Source organism: Oncorhynchus kisutch, linkage group LG24 (assembly GCF_002021735.2).
Source record: "Oncorhynchus kisutch isolate 150728-3 linkage group LG24, Okis_V2, whole genome shotgun sequence".
Classification (NCBI taxonomy): Eukaryota; Metazoa; Chordata; class Actinopteri; order Salmoniformes; family Salmonidae; genus Oncorhynchus; species Oncorhynchus kisutch.
In genome coordinates this window covers 40,182,106-40,205,052 of record NC_034197.2, presented here as the reverse complement: position 1 = coordinate 40,205,052, position 22,947 = coordinate 40,182,106, and the positions used below count along the sequence as shown (strand labels likewise).

Sequence of the window (22,947 nt, the reverse complement as noted above, 5' to 3'; positions counted from 1 at the left end):
ATATCAATATTTTTTTTACCCCTTTTTCTCCCCAATTTCATGGTATCCAATTGTTGTAGTAGCTACTATCTTGTCTCATCACTACAACTCCCGTACGGGCTCGGGAGAGATGAAGGTTGAAAGTCATGCGTCCTCCGATACACAACCCAACCAAGCCGCACTGCTTCTTATCACAGCGCCATCCAACCCAGAAGCCAGCCGCACTAATGTGTCGGAGGAAACGCCGTGCACCTGGCAACCTTGGTTAGCGCGCACTGCGCAGAGCCCGCCACAGGAGTCGCTGGTGCACGATGAGACAACCACTGCCTGTCCCTCACCGTCCCTGGCCTCACATCTCCCTGGACTTCGTCACGGGTCTTCCCCCATCTGATGGCAACACCACCATCTTGACAGTGGTGGATCGGTTTTCCAAAGCCGACCACTACATTCCTCTTCCCAAACTACCCTCTGCCAAAGATACAGCCCAGCTCATGATGCAGCACGTCTTCCTGATCCATGGCATACCAGTCGACATGGTCTCTGACCGGGACCCTCAGTTCTTGTCCCAATTCTGGAAGGCCGTGCTGCACCCTCATTGGGTCATCAGCCAGCCTGTCCTCCGGGTTCCACCCCCAGTCCAACAGCCAGTCGGAGCGAGCCAAACAGGACCTAGAGACTCTGCGCTGCCTGGTCACCACCTGGAGCCAGAAGCTGGTGTGGGTCGAATACGCCTGCAAACACCTTTCTCTGCACTGCCACGGGCCTATCTCCTTTTGAGTGTTCCCTGGGGTATCAGCCCCTGCTCTTCCCTGAGCAGGAAGAGGAGGTCGGCATACCTTCTACCCCATATGTTTGTCCACCTCTGTTGTCGTAACTGGACGACAGCCCGGTTGGCCCTCCTCTAGACCACCTCCAGGAATTGACGACAAGCGGATCGCCACCAGACCCCGGCATCGTCTCGGGCAGAAGGTAAGGCTTTCCACCCTGGATCCAAAATCATTAGCCCCTCTGCTGTTCGTCTTCTGTTGCCCCGAACCCTTCTTATACATCCTTCCTTTCATGTGTCTAGAGTTAAACCCATGTCTCACAGCCCTTTGTCTCCTGTTTCCAGGCCCACCCCTCTCCCCCATCTCATCAACGGCCAACCGGCTTACACAATGAGGCCTCTCCTGAAGGTTTGACCTCGGGGCAGGGGGTTCCAGTACCTGGTTGACTGGGAGGGCCTCATCACAGATTTCCAACACCGACATCCCAGTCAACCAGGTATGTGCCCAGGTAGGACGCCAAGTGGGCCCCTAGAGAGGGGGGTGGGGGGTACTGTCACACCCTGATCTGTCTCACCTGTCTTTGTGATTGTCTCCACACCACTCCAGGTGTCGCCCATCTACCTCATTAGCCCCTATGTATAATACCTGTGCTCTCTGTCTGTTGCCAGGGGAATTTTTTGTCAAGTATACCAGTGTCTTTCCCTCTGCTCCTGTCTCTTGATTGTTCTTGTTTTCCCAGTGTTGACCATTCTGCCTACCCTGAGTCTGCCTGTCATCCTGTACCTTTACCCCACTTATCTAGATTACTGACCTCTGCCTACCCTCAGTCTGCCTGTCATCCTGTACCTTTGCCCCACCTATCTAGATTACTGACCTCTGGCTACCCTGAGTCTGCCTGTCGTCCTGTACCTTTGCCGCACCTATCTAGATTACTGACCCCTGCCTACCCTCAGTCTGCCTGTCGTCCTGTACCTTTGCCCCACCTATCTAGATTACTGACCCCTGCCTACCCTGAGTCTGCCTGTCGTCCTGTACCTTTGCCCCACCTATCTAGATTACTGACCCCTGCCTACCCTCAGTCTGCCTGTCGTCCTGTACCTTTGCCCCACCTATCTAGATTACTGACCCCTGCCTACCCTGAGTCTGCCTGTCGTCCTGTACCTTTGCCCCACCTATCTAGATTACTGACCCCTGCCTACCCTCAGTCTGCCTGTCGTCCTGTACCTTTGCCCCACCTATCTAGATTACTGACCCCTGCCTACCCTCAGTCTGCCTGTCGTCCTGTACCTTTGCCCCACCTATCTTGATTACTGACCCCTGCCTACCCTCAGTCTGCCTGTCATCCTGTACCTTTGCCCCACCTATCTAGATTACTGACCCCTGCCTACCCTCAGTCTGCCTGTCGTCCTGTACCTTTGCCCCACCTATCTAGATTACTGACCTCTGCCTGCCCTTGATCTGTCTTTTGGCTGCCCAGGTTGGATTACTAAACTGTTGTTACTTTGATGTTATCTGCATCTGAGTCTTACCTGACTCATGATAAGAGGCTGCCACAACTAGGCTCTGCCATCTAATAAACTCTTATTTTGGACAATGGCTTTTCGAACATTTTATACAGTAGGTAGGCCTATACATGTTTTGCATGCTTATAAACATGTATTCCTATTCATGTACAGTACCAGTCAAAAGTTTGGACACACCTACCCATTCAAGGGTTTTTCTTAATTTTTTACTATTTTCTACATTGTAAAATATTAGTGAAGACATCAACTTTGAAATAACACATATGGAATCATGTAGTAACAAAACAAAGTTAAACTAATCGAAATATATTCAATAGAAACACAAGCAATTGACATTAGACCAGTGGAAATGTATTCTTTGGTCTGATGAGTCCAGATTTGAGATTTTTGGTTCCAACTGCCGTGTCTTTGTGAGACGCAGAGTAGGTGAATGGATGATCTCCACATGTGTGGATCCCAACGTGAAGCATGGAGGAGGAGGTGTGATGTGTGGGGGTGCTCTGCTGGTGACACGGTCTGTGATTTATTCAGAATTCAAGACACACTTAACCAGCATGGTTAAACAACTTCATGCTGTGATACGCTATCCCATCTGGTTTGTGTTTAGTGGGACTATCATTTTTTTTCAACTGGACAATGACCCAACACACCTCCAGGCTGTGTAAGAGCTATTTGACCAAGAAGGAGAGTGATGGAGTGCTGCATCAGATGACCTAGCCTCCACAATCACCTGACCTCAACCTTATTGAGATGGTTTGGGATGAGTTGGACCACATATTGAAGGAGAAGCAGCCAACAAGTGCTCAGCATATGTGGGAACTCCTTCAAGACTGTTGGATAAGCATTCCAGGTGAAGCTGGTTGAGAGAATGCCAAGAGTGTACAAAGCTGTCATCAAGGTAAAGGGTCGCACTTTGAAGAATATAACATATATTTTGATTTGTTTAACACTTTTTTTGTAACTACATGATTCTATATGTGTTATTTTATAGTTTTGACGTTTTCACTATTATTCTACAATGTAGAAAATAGTAAAAAAATAAACAAAGAAAAACCCTGGAATGAGTAGGTCTGTCCAAACTTTTGACTGGTACTGTATATTTCCTTTGATAATTGTACATATTCTGAATCATAAATATTAACAAATTGATGAAGCTCACTGAAGGGACAAATACTTCCATAATGGAGAGAAATAGGCTAGTAATGGCATCTTTTTGTAGGCACTCCTCCATGGCTCGTTGGACAAAACCTATTGGGAAATTAATGCTGTTTTTGGATAAACGCCCGGAAATAAGGTCTGTGGTAAACACAGGTTTAGGAGATCTGATACGTTTTTGTTCTATCAGCTAACGTGACTTTTTGTGAATTTTTAAGCATTTATGTAATTTAAAAAAGCACATAAATCACATTAAGGCTTCATAATTCATAGAGGTCATGTTAGCTGACTGCTTTTATCTCATAGAGCAAAACATGAAGGATTCATAATTCATAGAGTTCAGGTTAACTGACTAATAGTAACTCATAGAGCAAAACATGAAGGATTCATAATTCATAGAGTTCAGGTTAACTGACTAATAGTAACTCATAGAGCAAAACATGAAGGATTCATAATTCATAGAGTTCAGGTTAACTGACTAATAGTAACTCATAGAGCAAAACATGAAGGATTCATAATTCATAGAGTTCAGGTTAACTGACTAATAGTAACTCATAGAGCAAAACATGAAGGATTCATAATTCATAGAGTTCAGGTTAACTGACTAATAGTAACTCATAGAGCAAAACATGAAGGATTCATAATTCATAGAGTTCAGGTTAACTGACTAATAGTAACTCATAGAGCAAAACATGAAGGATTCATAATTCATAGAGTTCAGGTTAACTGACTAATATTATCTCATAGAGCAAAACATGAAGGATTCATAATTCATAGAGTTCAGGTTAACTGACTAATAGTAACTCATAGAGCAAAACATGAAGGATTCATAATTCATAGAGTTCAGGTTAACTGACTAATAGTAACTCATAGAGCAAAACATGAAGGCTTCATAATTTATAAAGGTCATGTTAACTAACCCTTATTTTGACAAAGAACAAAACGTATCAGATCTCCTAAGCCTGTGTTTACCTCAGACCTTGTTGTTGTCGACCCCAAAACCCTATTCTCTCCCCATTAATTTTCCCCATGGGGGAAAAAATTGGCAATATGGTCAAAAATATGACAACAAAAATGAGCTTTTTGGTCTTAATTTAAGGTTAGGCATAAGGTTAGAAGTGTGGTTAGGGTTAATGTTAGGTTTAAAATCACATTTTAAGAAGATAAATTGTAGAAATCATTGTTTAGGTTTATGACTTTGTGGCTGTGCCAACTAGTAACAACCCTACAAGCTGGCGAGTAGTCCTTAAAACCGGAAATTAGTTACCCCTGGTTCGTTTAGTCATGTGGAAAATTGGTTTTGGGATAGACGACGATAATAAAGGTCTGAGGTAAACACAGGCTTAGGAGATCTGATACGTTTTGTTCTATGAGATATTAGTAAGTTAACATGACCGTATTTTTGGCGTTTATCCAAAACCCTACAAAAACCATTCATTTCCCCATAGGCTTTGTCCAACGAACCATTGCGAAGTTAGTGCCTACAAAAATACGCCATTATTATTGCTCTCTATCGGTATATCCATAATCTTTGTCTCTATAGAATAGCTGTAGTGCCCTCAACCAAGCTTGACAAGGCTTTGCCAGCTACCAGAGAGTTGTGTGATAGGAAGTGCGAATGGGGTCTTAACCAATCAGAAGACTCATTTTCAGTGTCAAACACAGTAAAATCCAATCACAGCGGGCTATCTGCAAAGGTGTGTAATATCCATCCCATAGACACAATTTCATGCACCGTTACATTGTATAATTTTTGGACAAGGAGTTGCACGGTGGACAATTGGACCTAATGTATCTCGGCACATTAGTGCGTCTGATTTGTTTTTAGCTGGGGACTTCCGACATTTTTTCCGCGCATCGGGACGTAAAACTGAGCGCCCTGGAGACTGGAGCGCACCGCCTCAAATAGTCTATGACCCATGCAGAGCATACAAAGCCCGAAGTAGGCTACCACTCGCTGTCAGGACTACTGTTTGTGTTGATGTCATCGGCGGCCGTGTTCGAACCGGAGCGACCCACGATTTCTAGTCAGGATTACTAGAATAACAAAAATATATCGTACAATAATAGTCGTGTTTTTGGCCAACAGTGAATATGGGAGTTCTGGCGCACTGTGTTATTATTTTTATATTCCAGCATTTGACGTCATCTTATGATTTTAAAGAAGGACAATATAACAGCGGTCAGTATGAATTTGTGAAAGATCCCAGTTTGAATATCGAAAAGAGATCACCAGATTTAGATCCGTTTGATTCTGAATCATCCGACCACATTAGGAGCAGAAGAAGTGCGGATCAAGGAGACTGTAACCGTCTCCAGGGATTCGACACCAAGTTGACTAACAACACCCAAACCGTAAGTTAACCCCGCAGGTCCGGTTAGGTTACACTCAACCACATAATAGGTTAATGCTCTTCAGGTGACACTTTACCTCGACAATTATCCTCATAATGACATGACTGCTCCCTTCTCAAATGACGTGGGTTTTAACAGTGCAACTGATCTGTTGCGGTTGCCATGCAACTAACCAAATGGCATATATTTTCCAGTTGTGTAAAACACTTCTTGTGTTTAATACTACGGCATGTGAACGAGATCAATGTTTTCATGTTTGACTCACTGAACTATCGTCAAGCCAGCCCTTACCCCCTACACAAATTTTGCCGTTTTGAAACTGCAGTAAAAGTGCAGTAACTGCAATTGAATGTTGTATCTTGGACGCATTTGCAGCATACTGCCCTTTCGTAAGGGCTAATGAGGATTCATAATAAAGACAAAACAAGATAAATGTTTATTTGTCACATGCTCCCCCCCCCCCCCCCCCCCCCCCCCCCCCCCAGCATATGATTGACACAAGTAGGCTACTGTACAGTGCAGGACTATGGGTTATAATCTTCAATTTAGCATCTCTGTAGCTAACTGTTTTAGGGTATCTTTAAATCATGTTACGTTTAATCTTATGTGAGTTTAGCATACAGTTTGTCTTCTGTTCTACAGCTCTAATACAGTATAGAAATACAAAGAGCAATTCATTTAAATGTTATATCCCGCCCAGTGCCGTACTGCATGGAGGCCATTCTCCAGTCTAGTGTAAACATATACTAATACGCGTCTCCAGTTAGTCCGGTCTCTCAACTGTTCCCTGTCTAATGGTTATGAGTCTGACCTATATTTCCCCATAGGAATGATGCTGCTTTACTTCATACTAGGCCTTGTTTAGCTACCTTGTTTTTCCACATGGCTTGAACTGGCATTATTTTTCAATAAGGATATATTCTTTATCTATGTAAGCTATAGACAATAGTTGTAACCCAGTGTACGTTTGATAGTTAGGTAATTCATGGAATGATGGTGGTGTACTTAATACTACAAATTACGTGGCCTGCTAGCTTATTTTCATTTTCTGCCCAACTCTAGAATAGATAGTAAAATATCCTGTGTAGTCTATGGAGGGTATTTCATTTCCTGTGTAGTCTATGGAGGGTATTTCATTTCCTGTGTAGTCTATGGAGGGTATTTCATTTCCTGTGTAGTCTATGGAGGGTATTTCATTTCCTGTGTAGTCTATGGAGGGTATTTCATTTCCTGTGTAGTCTATGGAGGGTATTTCATTTCCTGTGTAGTCTATGGAGGGTATTTCATTTCCTGTGTAGTCTATGGAGGGTATTTCATATCCTGTGTAGTCTATGGAGGGTATTTCATATCCTGTGTAGTCTATGGAGGGTATTTCATATCCTGTGTAGTCTATGGAGGGTATTTCATTTCCTGTGTAGTCTATGGGGGGGTATTTCATTTCCTGTGTAGTCTATGGAGGGTATTTCATTTCCTGTGTAGTCTATGGAGGGTATTTCATTTCCTGTGTAGTCTATGGAGGGTATTTTAAAGAAAGTACTGGTGTGAGTTTAGTTGTTAGGCATTTAGCTTATCAAATTCACACATGCAAAACCTGTAGTTCAGGCTACCTTGTTATCATGTTCTGACTCAGTGTGTCTGGATGGTAAAATGTTTTTCAAGAATGGTAATAGGCTAGGCATATAGGGAAAGGGTTGTGTAGTTAGATATGTTCACAAGCAACTGTTTCTGCTTCTGAGAGCACATCTGACATTTACAATAGAACTGGCAGAACTGATGAGAATTGGGAGTAGGCCCATATTCATAGGTTTTTGACTATCCATTGATCAGCCTTGAGATGTTTCTACAACTTGATTGGAGTCCATCTATGGTAAATTCAATTTATTGGACATGATTTGGAAAGGCACACACCTGTCAAGGCACAGATCTGGGGAAGGGTACCAAAACAAGTGAAAGAAGTTTGGAACCACCAAGACTCTACCTAAAGCTGGCCTCCCGGCCAAACTGAGCAACCCAGGGGAGAAGGACCCGATGGTCACTCTTGACAGAGCTCTAGAGTTCCTCTATGGAGATGGGATAACCTTCCAGAAGGACAACCATGTCTGTAGCACTCCACCAATCAAGCCTTTACGGTAGAGTGGCCAGATGGAAGCCACTCAGTAAAAGGCACATGACAGCCCACTTAGAGTTTGCCAAAAGGCACCTGAAGACTCTCAGACCTTGAGAAACAAGATTCTCTGGTCTGATGACACCAATATTGAACTCTTCGGCCTGAATGCCAAGCGTCACGTCTGGAGGAAACCTGCCACCATGTCTACGGTGAAGCATGGTGGTGGCAGCATCATGCTGTGGGGATATATTTCAGCGTCAGGGACTGGGAGACTAGTCAGGATGAAGGCAAAGCTAAACGAAACAAAGTACAGAGCGATCCTTGACGAAAACCTGCTCCAGAGCGCTCATGACCTCAGACTGGGGAAAAGGTTCACCTTCCAACAGGACAACGACCCTAAGCACACAGCCAAGACAACTTAGGAGTGGCTTCGGGACAAGTTTCTGAATGTCCTTCAGTGGCCCAGCCAGAGCTCGGACCTGAACCCGATCGACCATCTCTGGAGAGACCTGAAAAATAGCTGTGCAGCAACGCTCCCCATCCAACCTGACAGAGTTTGAGAGGATCTGCAGAGAAGAATGAGAGAAACTCTCCAAATACAGGTGCCAAGCTTGCTTCATACTTGTAGTGTCATTTAATTGCTGCCAAAGGTGCTTCAACAAGTAAAGGGTCTGAATATTTATGTAAAATATCTAAAAAGCCGTTTTTGGTTTGTCATTATGGGGTGTAGATTGAGGTGGAAATATACAATTTTAATACATTTTTAGAATCAGGCTGTAACCTTTTTTATCTGACCTTTATTTAACCTTTATTTAACCTTTTATTTAACCAGACAAGTCAGTTAAGAACAAATTCTTATTCTCAATGACGGCCTAGGAACAGTGGGTTAACTGCCTGTTCAGGGGCAGAACGACAGATTTGTACCTAGTCAGCTCGGAGATTTGAACTTGCAACCTTTCAGTTACTAGTCCAACGCTCTAACCACTAGGCTACCCTGCCGCCCCTGTGGGAAAAGTCAAGGGGTCTGAATATTTTCCGAATGCACTGTACATCATGAACAAGCTGCTGACTGCCTTTCTTATTGATGTTGTCCTCAAACACCCTGTAGCTAGCTCTTCCTTAAAGCACAGTCTAATTTCAGATCACTAGATGTCCTTGAAACAAGGCTATATAATTATCTGGCTGTGTTAACACAGGATAGAGTAAACCAATTTTTTTTTTTTTACAACATCTTACCCAATATGTCTGTGGTCTATTCGGATAACAAAACAGCTTATTCACAGACACCTCGTTGATTTAGTTGGTAGTTCCTGATAAGAGTGTGTGTCCTGTTCTTGATTGTCCTTACCGCCGTCCTTCATTACCTTCTAAGCAAGTGAAAACAAATTACATTTAGTATAAACGTTTTAGTAGGAACTTATAACGATGCACTTTCTTCCAAATGATACCTTCCTCCTACATATGAATGTGTTTTTGCACGTTGGCTACACAAGGAAGCTTGACATGATTCAGAAGTGGTAACACCAGGCCCTGAGGTGGAAAGAGTAGGGACACCACCTCCTGCACCCTAGTTAACCTCTGACAATGAACAATCAGCTTTATAGTCAGTCCTTGGCTACAACTTGTACATCTCTGAACCAACCGTGAATAGGACAAACAATGACCACTTAGTCATTATAATAAACGGATTCACTCCTGTGCGTACAGTATTGTGTTGTCACAGATCTTCTTAGTCATGCACTGATAATGATTGACATAGTTTCAGATCTAACGCCATTCCAAAGCGATATACTTTGCATAGTTTCTCTGTCCCAGCCAGACCTTGAAGCCAAAGGCAGGATTATGGGTAATCTAGGGACTAAAAGTGTGTCCCAAATGCCACACTTTCTCCTATGAGCCCTGGTCAAAAGTAGTGACCTTTTTATAGTGAATAGAGTCCTATTTTGGAAGAACCCTAAAGACTGAAGGCAGAATTCCAAGAGGCTCAACCTAAATGTCCTCCATAGGTCCAACATACTCCTGTTTGGGTACCGTACAGCATAGTTCCCACTGCAGCTTATAGTAGACCTGGGTTTACATACTATTTGAAATATTTCAGATCTATTAAATACTCTGAGAGTTTGCCTGGAGTGCCAGGTGCACTTTTGGGATTGGTCTATTGCCTGCTGCAAAGGAACCAATCTCAATCAAGCACAGATGGAAGTATTTGAAATGATTTCAAATACTATTTGAACCCAGGTCTGGTTTATAGATAGTACTGCCCGGATGTGGCCTGGGCCTAATCCTACGAATGTCCACATAAGTGAAAGAGTAGAGTAACCGCTTGATGAGATTAAGAGTTTAAGTATCTTATTCTAGCTAGCTAGCAGAACCAACAGCTCCGGTCAGAAATCCATGCTTTTGGTTTAATTTCCCTGGCACTGTTTCCACATGCTAACGTTTTAGAAGTTGTGGCACAAATCCCATTTCAAGTCATATTAGCATCTTTTTTCTGTAAGTGACTTTGTTGACTTTGTTGAGCTTAACAATCCATTTTAGATCCTTTAGGAGGATTTTGGAGAGAAGAAAATGCTAATATCGGGACCAGCCAGGACTTGATTGGATGTATGCCACAACTGCTAAAACCCTAAGCATGTAGATACAGTGCCAGGTAAACTAAACCAAATCATGGATTGCTGTCATAAGGAAAACAACATGTCATTTTTGTAATTTGGGTTAAGTACGTGTATGTTTGACTCTTCTTCTAAAGAGGATTTGGCAGTTGATTGACAGTTGGGACTAGTTATACTATAGTGCAGCCTCTTACTGTGAGGACATTTTGGTCCAAGGCCTACTGGTCTGGTTCTGCACGCTAAGGATTAGTGGTGCGTGGCTTTGTAACACTCTAGTGTCTACATGTGTGGCTTTGTAACACTCTAGTGTCTACATGTGTGGCTTTGTAACACTAGTGTCTACATGTGTGGCTTTGTAACACTCTAGTGTCTACATGTGTGGCTTTGTAACACTCTAGTGTCTACATGTGTGGCTTTGTAACACTCTAGTGTCTACATGTGTGGCTTTGTAACACTCTAGTGTCTACATGTGTGGCTTTGTAACACTCTAGTGTCTACATGTGTGGCTTTGTAACACTCTAGTGTCTACATGTGTGGCTTTGTAACACTCTAGTGTCTACATGTGTGGCTTTGTAACACTCTAGTGTCTACATGTGTGGCTTTGTAACACTGTCTATGTGACGCTTTGTAACACTGTCTACATGTGTGGCTTTGTAACACTCTAGTGTCTACATGTGACGCTTTATAGATAACAGTGAGAGGCAGACGAATGGTACAGCAGTAGGGAGGGAAAGGGAATTAGGTTCACTTGTGCACACACACAAACAGACATAACACTTATGTTGCTTAGCTATTTGGGCACTTTATAAAATGTAGATTAGGCGTATAACTTATATATACTATACTATATATATATACATACACACATACACACATACATACATACATACATACATACGTATACATACAGATACATATATATATATGTATGTGTGTGTGTTATATGTCTAATCTACATTTTATAAAGTGCCCAAATAGCTTTTTAGCATTTACCCGTATGTTTATTATAATGACCATCTTCCTTGAATACACTATATATACAAAACTGTGTGGACACCCCTTCAAATGAGTGGATTCAGCTATTTCAGCCACACCCATTGCTGACAGGTGGATATAAATCGCCGCCATGCAATCTCCATAGACAAACATTGGCATTAGAACGGCCGGTACTGAAGAGCTCAGTAACTTTATACGTGGCACCGTCGAAAGATGCCACCTTTCCAACAAGACAGTTCGTAAAATTTCTGCCCTGCTAGAACTGCCCCGGTTAGCTCGAAGTGCTGTTTTTGTGAAGTGGAAACATCTAGGAGCAACAACTGCTCAGCCGTGAAATGGTAGACCACACAAGCTCACAGAACTGGACCGCCAACTGCTGAAGCGCGTAACACTTAAAAATGAATCCTCGGTTGCAACACTCACAACCGAGTCCCAAACTGCCTCTGGAAGTAAAGTCAATGTCAGCACAAGAACTGTTAGTCAGGAGCTTCATGAAGTGGGTTTCCATGGCCGAGCAGCTGCACACAAGCCTAACATCACCATGCGCAATGCCAAGTGTCGGCTGGAGTGGTGTAAAGCTCACCGCCATTGGACTCTGGAGCAGTGGAAACGCGTTCTCTGGAGTGATGAATCACGTTTCACTATCTGGCAGTCCGACAGATGAATCTGTGTTTGGTGGATGCCAGGAAAAAGCTACCTGCCTGAATACATAGTGCTAACTGTAAAGTTTGGTGGAGGAGGAATAATGGTCTGGGGCTGTTTTTCATGGTTCGGGCCCCTTAGTTCCAGGGAATAGAAATCTTAATGCTACGGCATACAATGACATTCTAGATGATTCTGTGCTTCCAACTTGTGGCAACAGTTTCAGCATGACAATGCCCCTGTGCACAAAGTGAGGTCCATACAGAAATGTATTGTCGAGATCGGTGTGGAAGCACTTGACTGGCCTGCACAGAGCCCTGCCCTCAACCCCATCAAACACCTTTGGGATAAATTGGAACACCGACTGCAAAGCCTAATCGGTGCCCGACCTCACTAATGATCTTCCAGCTGAATGGAAGAAAATCCCCTCAGCAATGTTCCAACATCTAGTGGAAAGCTTTCCCAGAAGAGTATAGGCTGTTATGGCAGCAAAGGGGGAGGGATCAACTCCATATTAATGCCCATGATTTTGGAATGAGATGTTTGACGAGCAGGTGTCCACATACTTTTGGTCATGTAGTGTAAATTCCAGTTAGACAACGTGCTGCCAGTCAGAACAAGATATTTTGATCATGTGGTGTATATCCTTATTATGTTGTTAGATCTTCTGCAGTTAATTTTCAAGATCACGTATGCCTAAAAACCACTCTTGTATTACACACCCCATGACTAATGTGATGGCTTGCTTCCTTTTAGTTACAGTTGAAGTCGGAGTAATTAAAATCAAGTTTTTCAACCACTCCACAAATTTCTGATTAACAAACTATAGTTTTGGCAAGTCGGTTAGGACATCTGATTTGTGCATGACACAAGTCATTTTTCCAACAATTGTTTACAGACAGATTATTTCACTTATAATTCACTGTATCACAATTCCAATGGGTCAGAAGTTTACATACACTAAGTTGACTGTGACTTTAAACAGCTTGGAAAAATCCAGAAAATTATGTCATGGCTTTAGAAGCTTCTGAGGCTAATTGACATCATTTGAGTCAATTGGAGGTGTACCTGTGGATGTATTTCAAGGCCTACCTTCAAACTCAGTGCCTCTTTGCTTGACATCATGGGAAAATCAAAAGAAATCAGCCAAGACCTCAGAAAAGAAATTGTGGAACTCTACAAGTCTGGTTCATCCTTGGGAGCAATTTACAAAGGCCTGAAGGTTCCACGTTCACCTGTACAAACAATAGTACGTAAGTATAAACACCATGGGACCACGCAGCCGTCATACCGCTCAGGAAGGAGACGCGTTCTGTCTCCTAGAGATGAATGTACTTTGGTGTGAAAAGTGCAAACCAATCCCAGAACAACAGCAAAGGACCTTATGAAGATGCTGGAGGAAACCGGTACAAAAGTATCTATATCCACAGTAAAACGAGTCCTACATCGACATAACCTGAAAGGCCGCTCAGCAAGGAAGAAGCCACTGCTCCAAAACCACCATAAACAAGCCAGACTACGGTTTGCAAATGCACATGGGGACAAAGATCGTACTTTTTGGAGAAATGTCCTCTGGTCTTATGAAACAAAAATAGAACTGTTTGGCCATAATGACCATTGTTATGTTTGGAGGAAAAAGGGGGAGGCTTGTAAGCCGAAGAACACCATCCCAACTGTGAAGCACGTGGGTGGCAGCATCATGTTGTGGGGGTGCTTACAGGCCTACAAACCTGACTCAGTTACACCAGCTCTGTCAGGAGGAATGGGCCAAAATTCACCCACAAATTCACTTATTCTGGGAAGCTTGTGGAAGGCTACCTGAAACATTTGACCCAAGTTCAACAATTTAAAGTCAATGCTACCAAATACTAATTGAGTGTATGTAAACTTCTGACCCCCTGGGAATGTGAAGAAAGAAATTAAAAGCTGAAATAAATCGTTCTCCCTACTATTATTCTGACATTTCCCATGTTTAAAATAAAGTAGTGATCCTAACTAACCTAAAACAAGGATTTTTTTTACTAGGATTAAATGTCAGGAATTGTGAAAAACTGAGTTTTTAAATGTATTTGACTAAGGTGTATGTAAACTTCCAACGCCAACTGTATGTATGTGATGCATATCAGTCAGCCAACAATAAACAGAATGCAAATATTCTGATTTATCTCACTTTTTCTTCTCAGTATTCCTTCAATGACCTGAGTGGGTCCGTGTCACTGGCCTGGGTTGGAGACGCCACCGGGGTGAGTTTTGTTTTATCATGTTCCATTCTGTCATAATTATGTGCTGATTTTAAATGATCGTCATGTCAAACTCATTGATGGAATACAGGTGTTCTTTACTAAAGCAGTAAGGCCCGTGGGGTGTGTGATATAAATATATGACCAATACAGCTCTTAGCCGTGGTATATTGACCATAGACCACCATTCCCTGAGTTACCTTGTTGCTATTATAAACTGGTTACCAACGTAATTAGATTAGTAGAAATACATGTTTTGTCATACCCTTGGTATACAGTCTTACATACTATGGATTTCAGCCAATCAGCATTCAGGGCCCGAACCATACAGTTTATACTAGTCCTTAAGCTGGACTTGTTCTCTACAGGTCATCCTGGCTCTGACAACATTCCAGGTGCCGTTCTTCATGTTGCGATTCGGTCAGTCTAAACTCTATCGAAGGTAAGGGTTCTTCATGTTGCGATTCACCACCAGTTATGTCGCAAGAATGTCCGTGTAAGAATACAGCTATTATTTGAGCTGACAACTGGTTAAATATTTAAAAGTATATTAGTATACAAGAAAAGTGGACAAGAAAGTGTCCTATTTGACCGTCTCACCTCCTCTGCCTCCTCAGTGAGAACTACGGGAAGTCGTTCCAGGACGTCACAAACCTCATCAACAACACTTTCATCCGGACAGAGTTCGGCATCGCCATCGGACCAGAGAACTCTGGGAAGGTAGGACTCGTTTTGTGTTTTTAAACCCGTGAACTAGCTTACATGTTCATGGCATCATTCATCCTATAAGAAATGTTTTCCTGAAAATAAAGACCACACTTTTTAGTTACTTTTTAGCTACTTTTAGCTACTTTTAGTTACTTTTTAGTTACTTTTAGTTACTTTTCTAAGCTTATGATACAGGATGTCTCCGTATGTAGCAAAGAAAAGATGTTCGATGTTCCTATTAGTTCTAGGAGTTAATTTGGTTCGCCTGTCCTGCTCCTCTCAGGTGATCCTGACAGGTGATGTGTCTGGCAGCCTGGGCTCTCGTATCTTTATCTCCAGAGACTTTGGGAACAGCTTTGAGCAGCAGGACCTTCCCTTCAACCCCCTGATGCAGATCATATACAACCCCATAGATGCCAACGTTCTCCTGGTCATCAGCAACACTGTGAGTGGGGGGGTCAGCGTGTTTGTGTGTGTGTGTGTGTGTGTGCACGCGTGTGTGTGTGTGCTTGCTTATGGAAGCTGTGGAGTAATACAACATATTGTTACTTCTCCTAACACCCAGACCCATCAGCACACACAAGTTATCAGTACTTTTACACACCTGTCACCTGGCCAGTCTCCCGTGATGTAGCGCTCAGGATTGACAAGAGCCGTTCAGACCTTCTTTATCTTATGGCCTTATTCCCACTACAAGAGATAAAGGAGAGTCTGAGGAGTGGCCAATTCATATTACATCCTTGCCTTAGCCTTTTGTTGTGTCTGGAAATGTGACATTATTGGGTCGCAGCTCAAATTTACCGTAAATATCACAGTAGCCACTAGCCATTAAGCACAAACTATTTAACAATCCAAGCCCGTGGGCCCCCCCCGCCTTGCTCTGGAGGTCCCCAAGAAATTAAATTAAATTTTTGTCAGCTAATTTAATGTGTACGGACAAGAAAATAAACCCTTTAATTGTCTGCACATACTTGTGAATTGTTACATTATTCAAGAGTGTAATATGGTTCAGAGGTTGACTGGCACTGGCAGCCAAAACAGCCAAATACTCCATCTAAACGTGAATCCATTCTCAATTGTGATACGATTCTAGAAACATAAAGCCCTTTACTTTCCTATCACATCAAAAATAATAATAATAAAAGCTAAATATACACTTAATGCACACTGTTTTAACCTGCTTTATCACAGTTGCAGCAAAAGACAGTGTTTTTCAGTGACATCACATTTCTGGTGGCCATTCTTCCATTCCACACAGGTGTTCAGAGCTTCCGTCTGTCTTCAATTTAATCCGTTTGAGGTTCTGAGAGCTCTGGAGCAGGTTTTCATCAATAATCTCTCTGTTCATCTTTGCCTCGATCCTGACTAGTCTCCCAGTCCCTGCTGCTGAGAAACATCCCCACAGCATGAGTCTGCCACCACCATAGGGATGGTGCCAGGTTTCCTCCAGACGTGACGCTTGGCATTCAGGTCAAAGAGTTCAATCTTGGTTTCATCAGATGAGAGAATCTTGTTTCTCATGGTCTGAGAGTCCTTTAGATGCCTCCTGGCAAAATCATGTGCCTTTTACTGAGGAGTGGCTTCCATCTGGCCACTCTACCATAAAGGCCTGATTGGTGGAGTGCTGCAGAAATGGTTGTCCTTCTGGAAGATTCTCCCATATCCACAGAGGTTCACTCTGACAGAGCTCATCGGGTTCTAGGTCACCTCCCTGACCAAGGCCTTATTTAATTTTTAAATATTTTTTTAACCTTTATTTAACCTTTATTTAACCAGGCAAGTCAGTTAAGAACAAATTCTTATTGACAATGATGGCCTACCCCGGCCAAACCCGGACGACACTGGGCCAATTGTGCGCCGCCCTATGGGACTCCCAATCACAGCCAGATGTGATGCAGCCTGGATTCGAACCAGGGACTATTGTGATGCCTCTTGCACTGAGATGCAGTGCCTTAGAACGCTGCGCCACTCGGGAGCCCCTTCTCCCCCGATTGTTCAGTTTGGCCAGATCTAGGAAGAGTCTTGGTGGTTCCAAACTTCTTCCATTTAAGAATGATGGAGGTCACTGTATTCTTGGGTACCTTCAATGCTGCAGACATTTTTTGGTACCCTTCCACAGATCTGTGCCTAGAGACAATCCTGTCTCTGAACTCTATGGACAATTCATTCGACCTTGTGGCTTGGTTTTTGCTCTAGCATGCACTGTTAACTGTGTGACCTTATATAGACAGGTGTGTGGACTCCAATCAAGTTGTAGAAACATCTCAAGGATGATCAATGGAAGCAGGATGCACCTGAGCTCAATTTTGAATCTTATAGCCAAGTGTCTGAATACTTACGTAAATGGGGTGTTTCTGTTTGAAATGTTTTATACATTTGCTAAAATGTCTAAACCTGTTTTTGCTTTTTTCATTATGGGGTATTCTGATGTCATTATGGGGTATTGTGATGTCATTATGGGGTATTGTGATGTCATTATGAGGTATTCTGATGTCATTATGAGGTATTCTGATGTCATTATGAGGTATTCTGATGTCATTATGGGGTATTCTGATGTCATTATGGGGTATTGTGATGTCATTAAGGGGTATTGTGTGTTGATTGCTGAGGAATTTTCATTTATTTAATCCATTTTAGAATAAAGCTGTAATGTAACAAAAGGTGGAAAAAGTCTCGAGGTCTGAATACATTCCCGAAGGGACTGTATGTACTCTTACACTAGCATATCAAAGTGACCTTAGAACAAAGCAGGCTTCATTTGATCAATATCATGGAAGTCATTATATGAGGTAAAAGCACGTTTCCATTGAAAACACTGATGATTCAGCGGGGGAGTTTCTTTATTGCCTGCAAGCAACAACAAAGAAATGCTGCTGGGATTTAAAGCTACGGCGACAATTTCAAAATGAAACAGCCTGTTACTACAATTCAAGTAAAAAACTTAAGACAAGTCTTCAAAATGTCTGTACATTTCAGTTGTTTCAAAAACATTGCTCTGCGATTTAAAAAAACAAAAAACGTTGTAAGAGTGTTGGCTCAATGAAACAATTCTGTTTACACTGCCCCGACAGATGGGGAGCAACTGTAGTAGGACTCTACATTTTTTTACATTTATGAATTAGTAGCACTGGTGCTTCCAACTTAACAAAGTAAGGAGCACCACATGAAAGTAAGGAGCACCACATGAAAGTAAGGAGCACCACATGAAAGTAAGGAGCACCACATGAAAGTAAGGAGCACCACATGAAAGTAAGGAGCACCACATGAAAGTAAGGAGCACCACATGAAAGTAAGGAGCACCACATGAAAGTAAGGAGCACCACATGAAAGTAAGGAGCACCACATGAAAGTAAGGAGCACCACATGAAAGTAAGGAGCACCACATGAAAGTAAGGAGCACCACATGAAAGTAAGGAGCACCACATGAAATTTAGGAGCACCACATGAAATTTAGGAGCACCACATGAAATTTAGGAGCACCACATGAAATTTAGGAGCACCAGAAAATACTTAAAAAAAATATTGTTTAATAATGGATTGAGATTCAGCCTATACTGGGCCTGTATGAATTCAATCTACTTCTGAAGGACATCTACAACTATTACATAATGCTGTAAAGACATATACATTTATTATAAAAACCTAAATTGTCGACACGATTAAATGTGTTTACGATACATGAGTAGATTTAGAACGGTCCTTGACATGGTTTCTACATTTATTTATTTTAAAGAATTCGCTACAGGAAGATACATATTTGGTTCCGGTAATATGGGTCAGATCTTTCGACCCTGATCGGGTTGAAAGCAAAGCCGTTTTCACTGTAGTGATGGTGCAACCGTGACGCTTTTGAAATCTGCACTCGTTCCTCTAAGGCCGTCCTGAAACAATGGTACAAGGGAAGCCTTATCACCGCAACCGTTATTATCTGGGAGATTTATTTCCTAGTTGTACTGTGCTCCCAAAATAAAATAAAACTCCTGGTCGTACAGCGAAATATTTAGTTGCATATGAAACGGGCACACTTTTTGAGCCCATGCTCAGAGAGTATTTTAGCAGAAAGTCTTTAAGTGTGAAGACCCTCTAAATCACTTCATGATCTGACGCAATAGCAGGCCTGACGCAATAGCAGGCCTGACGCAATAGCAGGCCTGACGCAATAGCAGGCCTGACGCAATAGCAGGCCTGACGCAATTGCAGGCCTGACGCAATAGCAGGTCTGTGTCGGAGGTGGAGAGTTGAGCTGTGGGAATCCAAACAAAACTAGAGAACATTACTGGCGTCCTTTATCTTTTTGTGTGTGTGTGTGTGTGTGTGTGTGTGTGTGTGTGTGTGTGTGTGTGTGTGTGTGTGTGTGTGTGTGTGTGTGTGTGTGTGTGTGTGTGTGTGTGTGTGCATGCATTTTGAATACCCTTGTTAACCATTTAACCCTTCTACCAGAATGAACTCTGGCTGTCTGAGGACTTTGGGGAGAAGTGGAGGAAGATCCACGACATGGTGTGTTTGGCCAAATGGTAAGAGACAACTTTTTAGGTAAATATATTAAGAACTCATCCTTACATGGCTGCCACAGGGTAATAGAGAGATATATATATATATATGATCTATTAGCAGCCAGTTATACCATTGTTCACGGTCTGTTTTGATTTCCTATAATGACCACTATTGTTATGTAGACTGTACTGAATGTTCATTCCCTCTCAAACGGCAGCTCTGAGTCCCTGAGGTTGATTTGGTGGAATTATATTTTCTTGACCTCTTCTCCCTCAGGCAGCTAGCCGATTTTTAGTTTTACATTTAGTTCAAGGGTCAAAGTAAGGTGTTCCGGTCCGGTACGGCGTTCCAGTTAAAGAGATAGTGGGGTACGCTATACAGGTGAAACATGAGCTAATCACAATAACTACAACACAATGTCAAGAAAAACTGTTGGCTTTTACACAATTATTTAGCATGACTATTTATCATCGTTACTTATCAGTACTATATCGTTACTTATCAGTACTATATCGTTACTTATCATTACTATTTATCATCGTTACTTATCATTACTATGTCGTTACTTATCATTACTATATCGTTACTTATCAGTACTATATCGTTACTTATCAGTACTATATCGTTACTTATCAGTACAATATCGTTACTCTATCGTTACTGTTACTCTTTATCGTTACTCTTTAGCGTTACCGTTACTATTTATCGTTACTATATATTGTTACTCTTTATCGTTACTATATATTGTTACTCTTTATCGTTAATATATATCGTTACTCTTTATCGTTACTATATATTGTTACTATTTATCGTTACTATATATCGTTACTCTTTATCGTTACTATATATCGTTACTCTTTATCGTTACTATATATCATTACTCTTTATCGTTACTATATATTGTTACTCTTTATCGTTACTATATATTGTTACTCTTTATCGTTACTATATATTTTTACTCTTTATCGTTACTATATATCGTTACTCTTTATCGTTACTATATATCGTTACTCTTTATCGTTACCGTTACTCTTTATCGTTACTCTTTATCGTTACCGTTACTATATATTGTTACTCTTTATCGTTACTATATATCGTTACTCTTTATCGTTACTATATATCGTTACTCTTTATCGTTACTATATATCGTTACTCTTTATCGTTACCGTTACTCTTTATCGTTATTATATATCGTTACTCTTTACCGTTACTATATATCGTTACTCTTTATCATTACTGTTACTATATATTGTTACTCTTTATCGTTACTCTTTATCGTTACTCTTTATCGTTACCGTTACTATATATCGTTACTAGTTATTATTATTCTTTATCATTACTGCATGTCAGAGGCATGAAACATGAAGGAATGAACTTGAAAACGTGGGGTATAGCCTACGTTCCAAAATGTGCCGTGTTTAGATGAAAACACTGACAAGGCAGAGGTCGAGTGGGCGACACCGAGACGTGCGGACCGGTTGTGTTTGACACAATAAAAGGCAATGCAGTTTAAACGTTAAATGACAAATCTTCACGACTAGGTCCAGTCCACAGACTAGGTCCAGTCCACAGACTAGGTCCAGTCCACAGACTAGGTCCAGTCCACAGACTAGGTCCGGTCCACAGACTAGGTCCGGTCCACAGACTAGGTCCGGTCCACAGACTAGGTCCGGTCCACAGACTAGGTCCGGTCCACAGACTAGGCCCAGTCCACAGACTAGGCCCAGTCCACAGACTAGGCCCACAGAGAGCTCATACACACAGGATTGTCCGTGTCAGGAAGAAATGACATCTACTTTCACCCCTGAGTATGTTGAATAAACATCCAGTACTTCCCCCACTGTTGTCAGGGCACCATGCAAACAGTAAAAGCAGGCAGGAAACTGGCATTGCAGTTATGTTAGTTTAGTGTTTGACTAGGTGTTCTCTGGGCCAAGCCCTTTGTTAGTTTAGTGTTTGACTAGGTGTTCTCTGGGCCAAGCCCTTTGTTAGTTCGTGTTTGACTAGGTGTTCTCTGGGCCAAGCCCTTTGTTAGTTTAGTGTTTGACTAGGTGTTCTCTGGGCCAAGCCAGTACTAGCTGTGCTGAAAGGGCATCGGTACTAGCTCTGTTTGTTTACCTTCGCTGGTTCACTTTCTAATGCTGCAGCACCAGTAGTTTTGAGTACACACACACACACACACGACGGCAGGCAGGCAGAAACACATACAGCGATATCACGCCACCCAGCCTCTCCTCCCAGTCCCTTGAAACCTAACCTTGATAGTTTAGCTTGACCTATATTCCTAACTAGGACATGACGAGATTCTGAAGATCGGCACAATGGAACCGTTGGCGCGAAGTACCTGTTTGAGAAGGGCACGGCTCTAACAGTCTGCGGGATGGGACGTGTGGTAAACTAACCGTAGGCATGTGGCACCATGACAATTAGCCGCTAAGATGATGAAACACGTCACCAAGGTCTTTTTTTAGTACAGCAGGAGCAGCGTATTTTCAACTGTTACCAGTGTGTCCCAACAGAATATCCTCAACAAGGTCATATTTTATTCCACTATAGTTTCAAAAAAAGTGACCATGGTGCTGTACAACAAAACATGTTCGGCTATTTTGTAAATGTTTCCAAAGGCTAGGTTCTGTACAGTAATGTGTGGGGGACAGCTTGTACATGTTTCCAAAGGCTAGGTTCTATACAGTAATGTGTGACAGCTTGTCTTCTCTGTTTCCAAAGGCTAGGAACTGCACAGTAATGTGTGGGGGACAGCTTGTACATGTTCCCAAAAGCTAGGTTCTATACAGTAATGTGTGACCGCTTGTCTTCTCTGTTTCCAAAGGCTAGGAACTGTACAGTAATGTGTGGGGGACAGCTTGTACATGTTTCCAAAAGCTAGGTTCTATACAGTAATGTGTGACAGCTTGTCTTCTCTGTTTCCAGGGGGATGGACAGTAATCTATTCTTTACCACCAACCTCAATGGATCCTGCAGTGAGTGACGCCGACATCCATTCAAATAGCTAATAAACCTTGAAAATGATTTCATAGTCTCTCGTGACAGACTGACATAAATAGTTGACATGGATGCCAAGGAAAGAGAGGGAGGGAGAGAGACAGATGTTTACTTTTATCTATTCTTATAGTTAGAAACTGTATCAAGTCTTGATCAATCCCAAATCCAAGTCTTCCATCAATCCCTCTCTCCTTCTCTCTCTCTCTCTTTCTTTCTCTCTCTTTCCATCAATCCCTCTCTCTCTCTTTCGTTGTCTCTTCCTCTTTGTCTCTTTCTCTCTCTCTCAATCCCTCTATCGCTGTTTCCATCAATCCCTCTCTCTCTCTCTCTTTCTTTCTTTCTCTCTCTCTCTTTCTTTCTCTCTCT

The 22,947-nt window shown here is 42.2% G+C and overlaps 1 protein-coding gene across 2 annotated transcripts in view; it reads left to right on the top strand.

Annotated features, from left to right (window-relative positions):
* Nucleotides 1–5,125: 5,125 nt before the first annotated feature.
* LOC109875708 (sortilin) overlaps nt 5,126–22,947 on the top strand; it is a 34,501-nt gene continuing 16,679 nt past the window's right edge. Inside the window, exons 1-7 of one of the 2 annotated variants that reach the window (XR_004205330.1) lie at nt 5,126–5,779; nt 14,320–14,379; nt 14,745–14,818; nt 14,994–15,096; nt 15,368–15,529; nt 19,525–19,598; nt 22,510–22,559. Coding sequence is in view for 1 of the 2 variants with exons in the window: in XM_020468129.2 (XP_020323718.2) it covers nt 5,519–5,779; nt 14,320–14,379; nt 14,745–14,818; nt 14,994–15,096; nt 15,368–15,529; nt 19,525–19,598; nt 22,510–22,559 (784 nt within the window). In the remaining variant the exon portion in view is untranslated. The remainder of the gene's footprint in view (nt 5,780–14,319; nt 14,380–14,744; nt 14,819–14,993; nt 15,097–15,367; nt 15,530–19,524; nt 19,599–22,509; nt 22,560–22,947) is intronic. The other variant, XM_020468129.2, reaches the window with a different exon arrangement.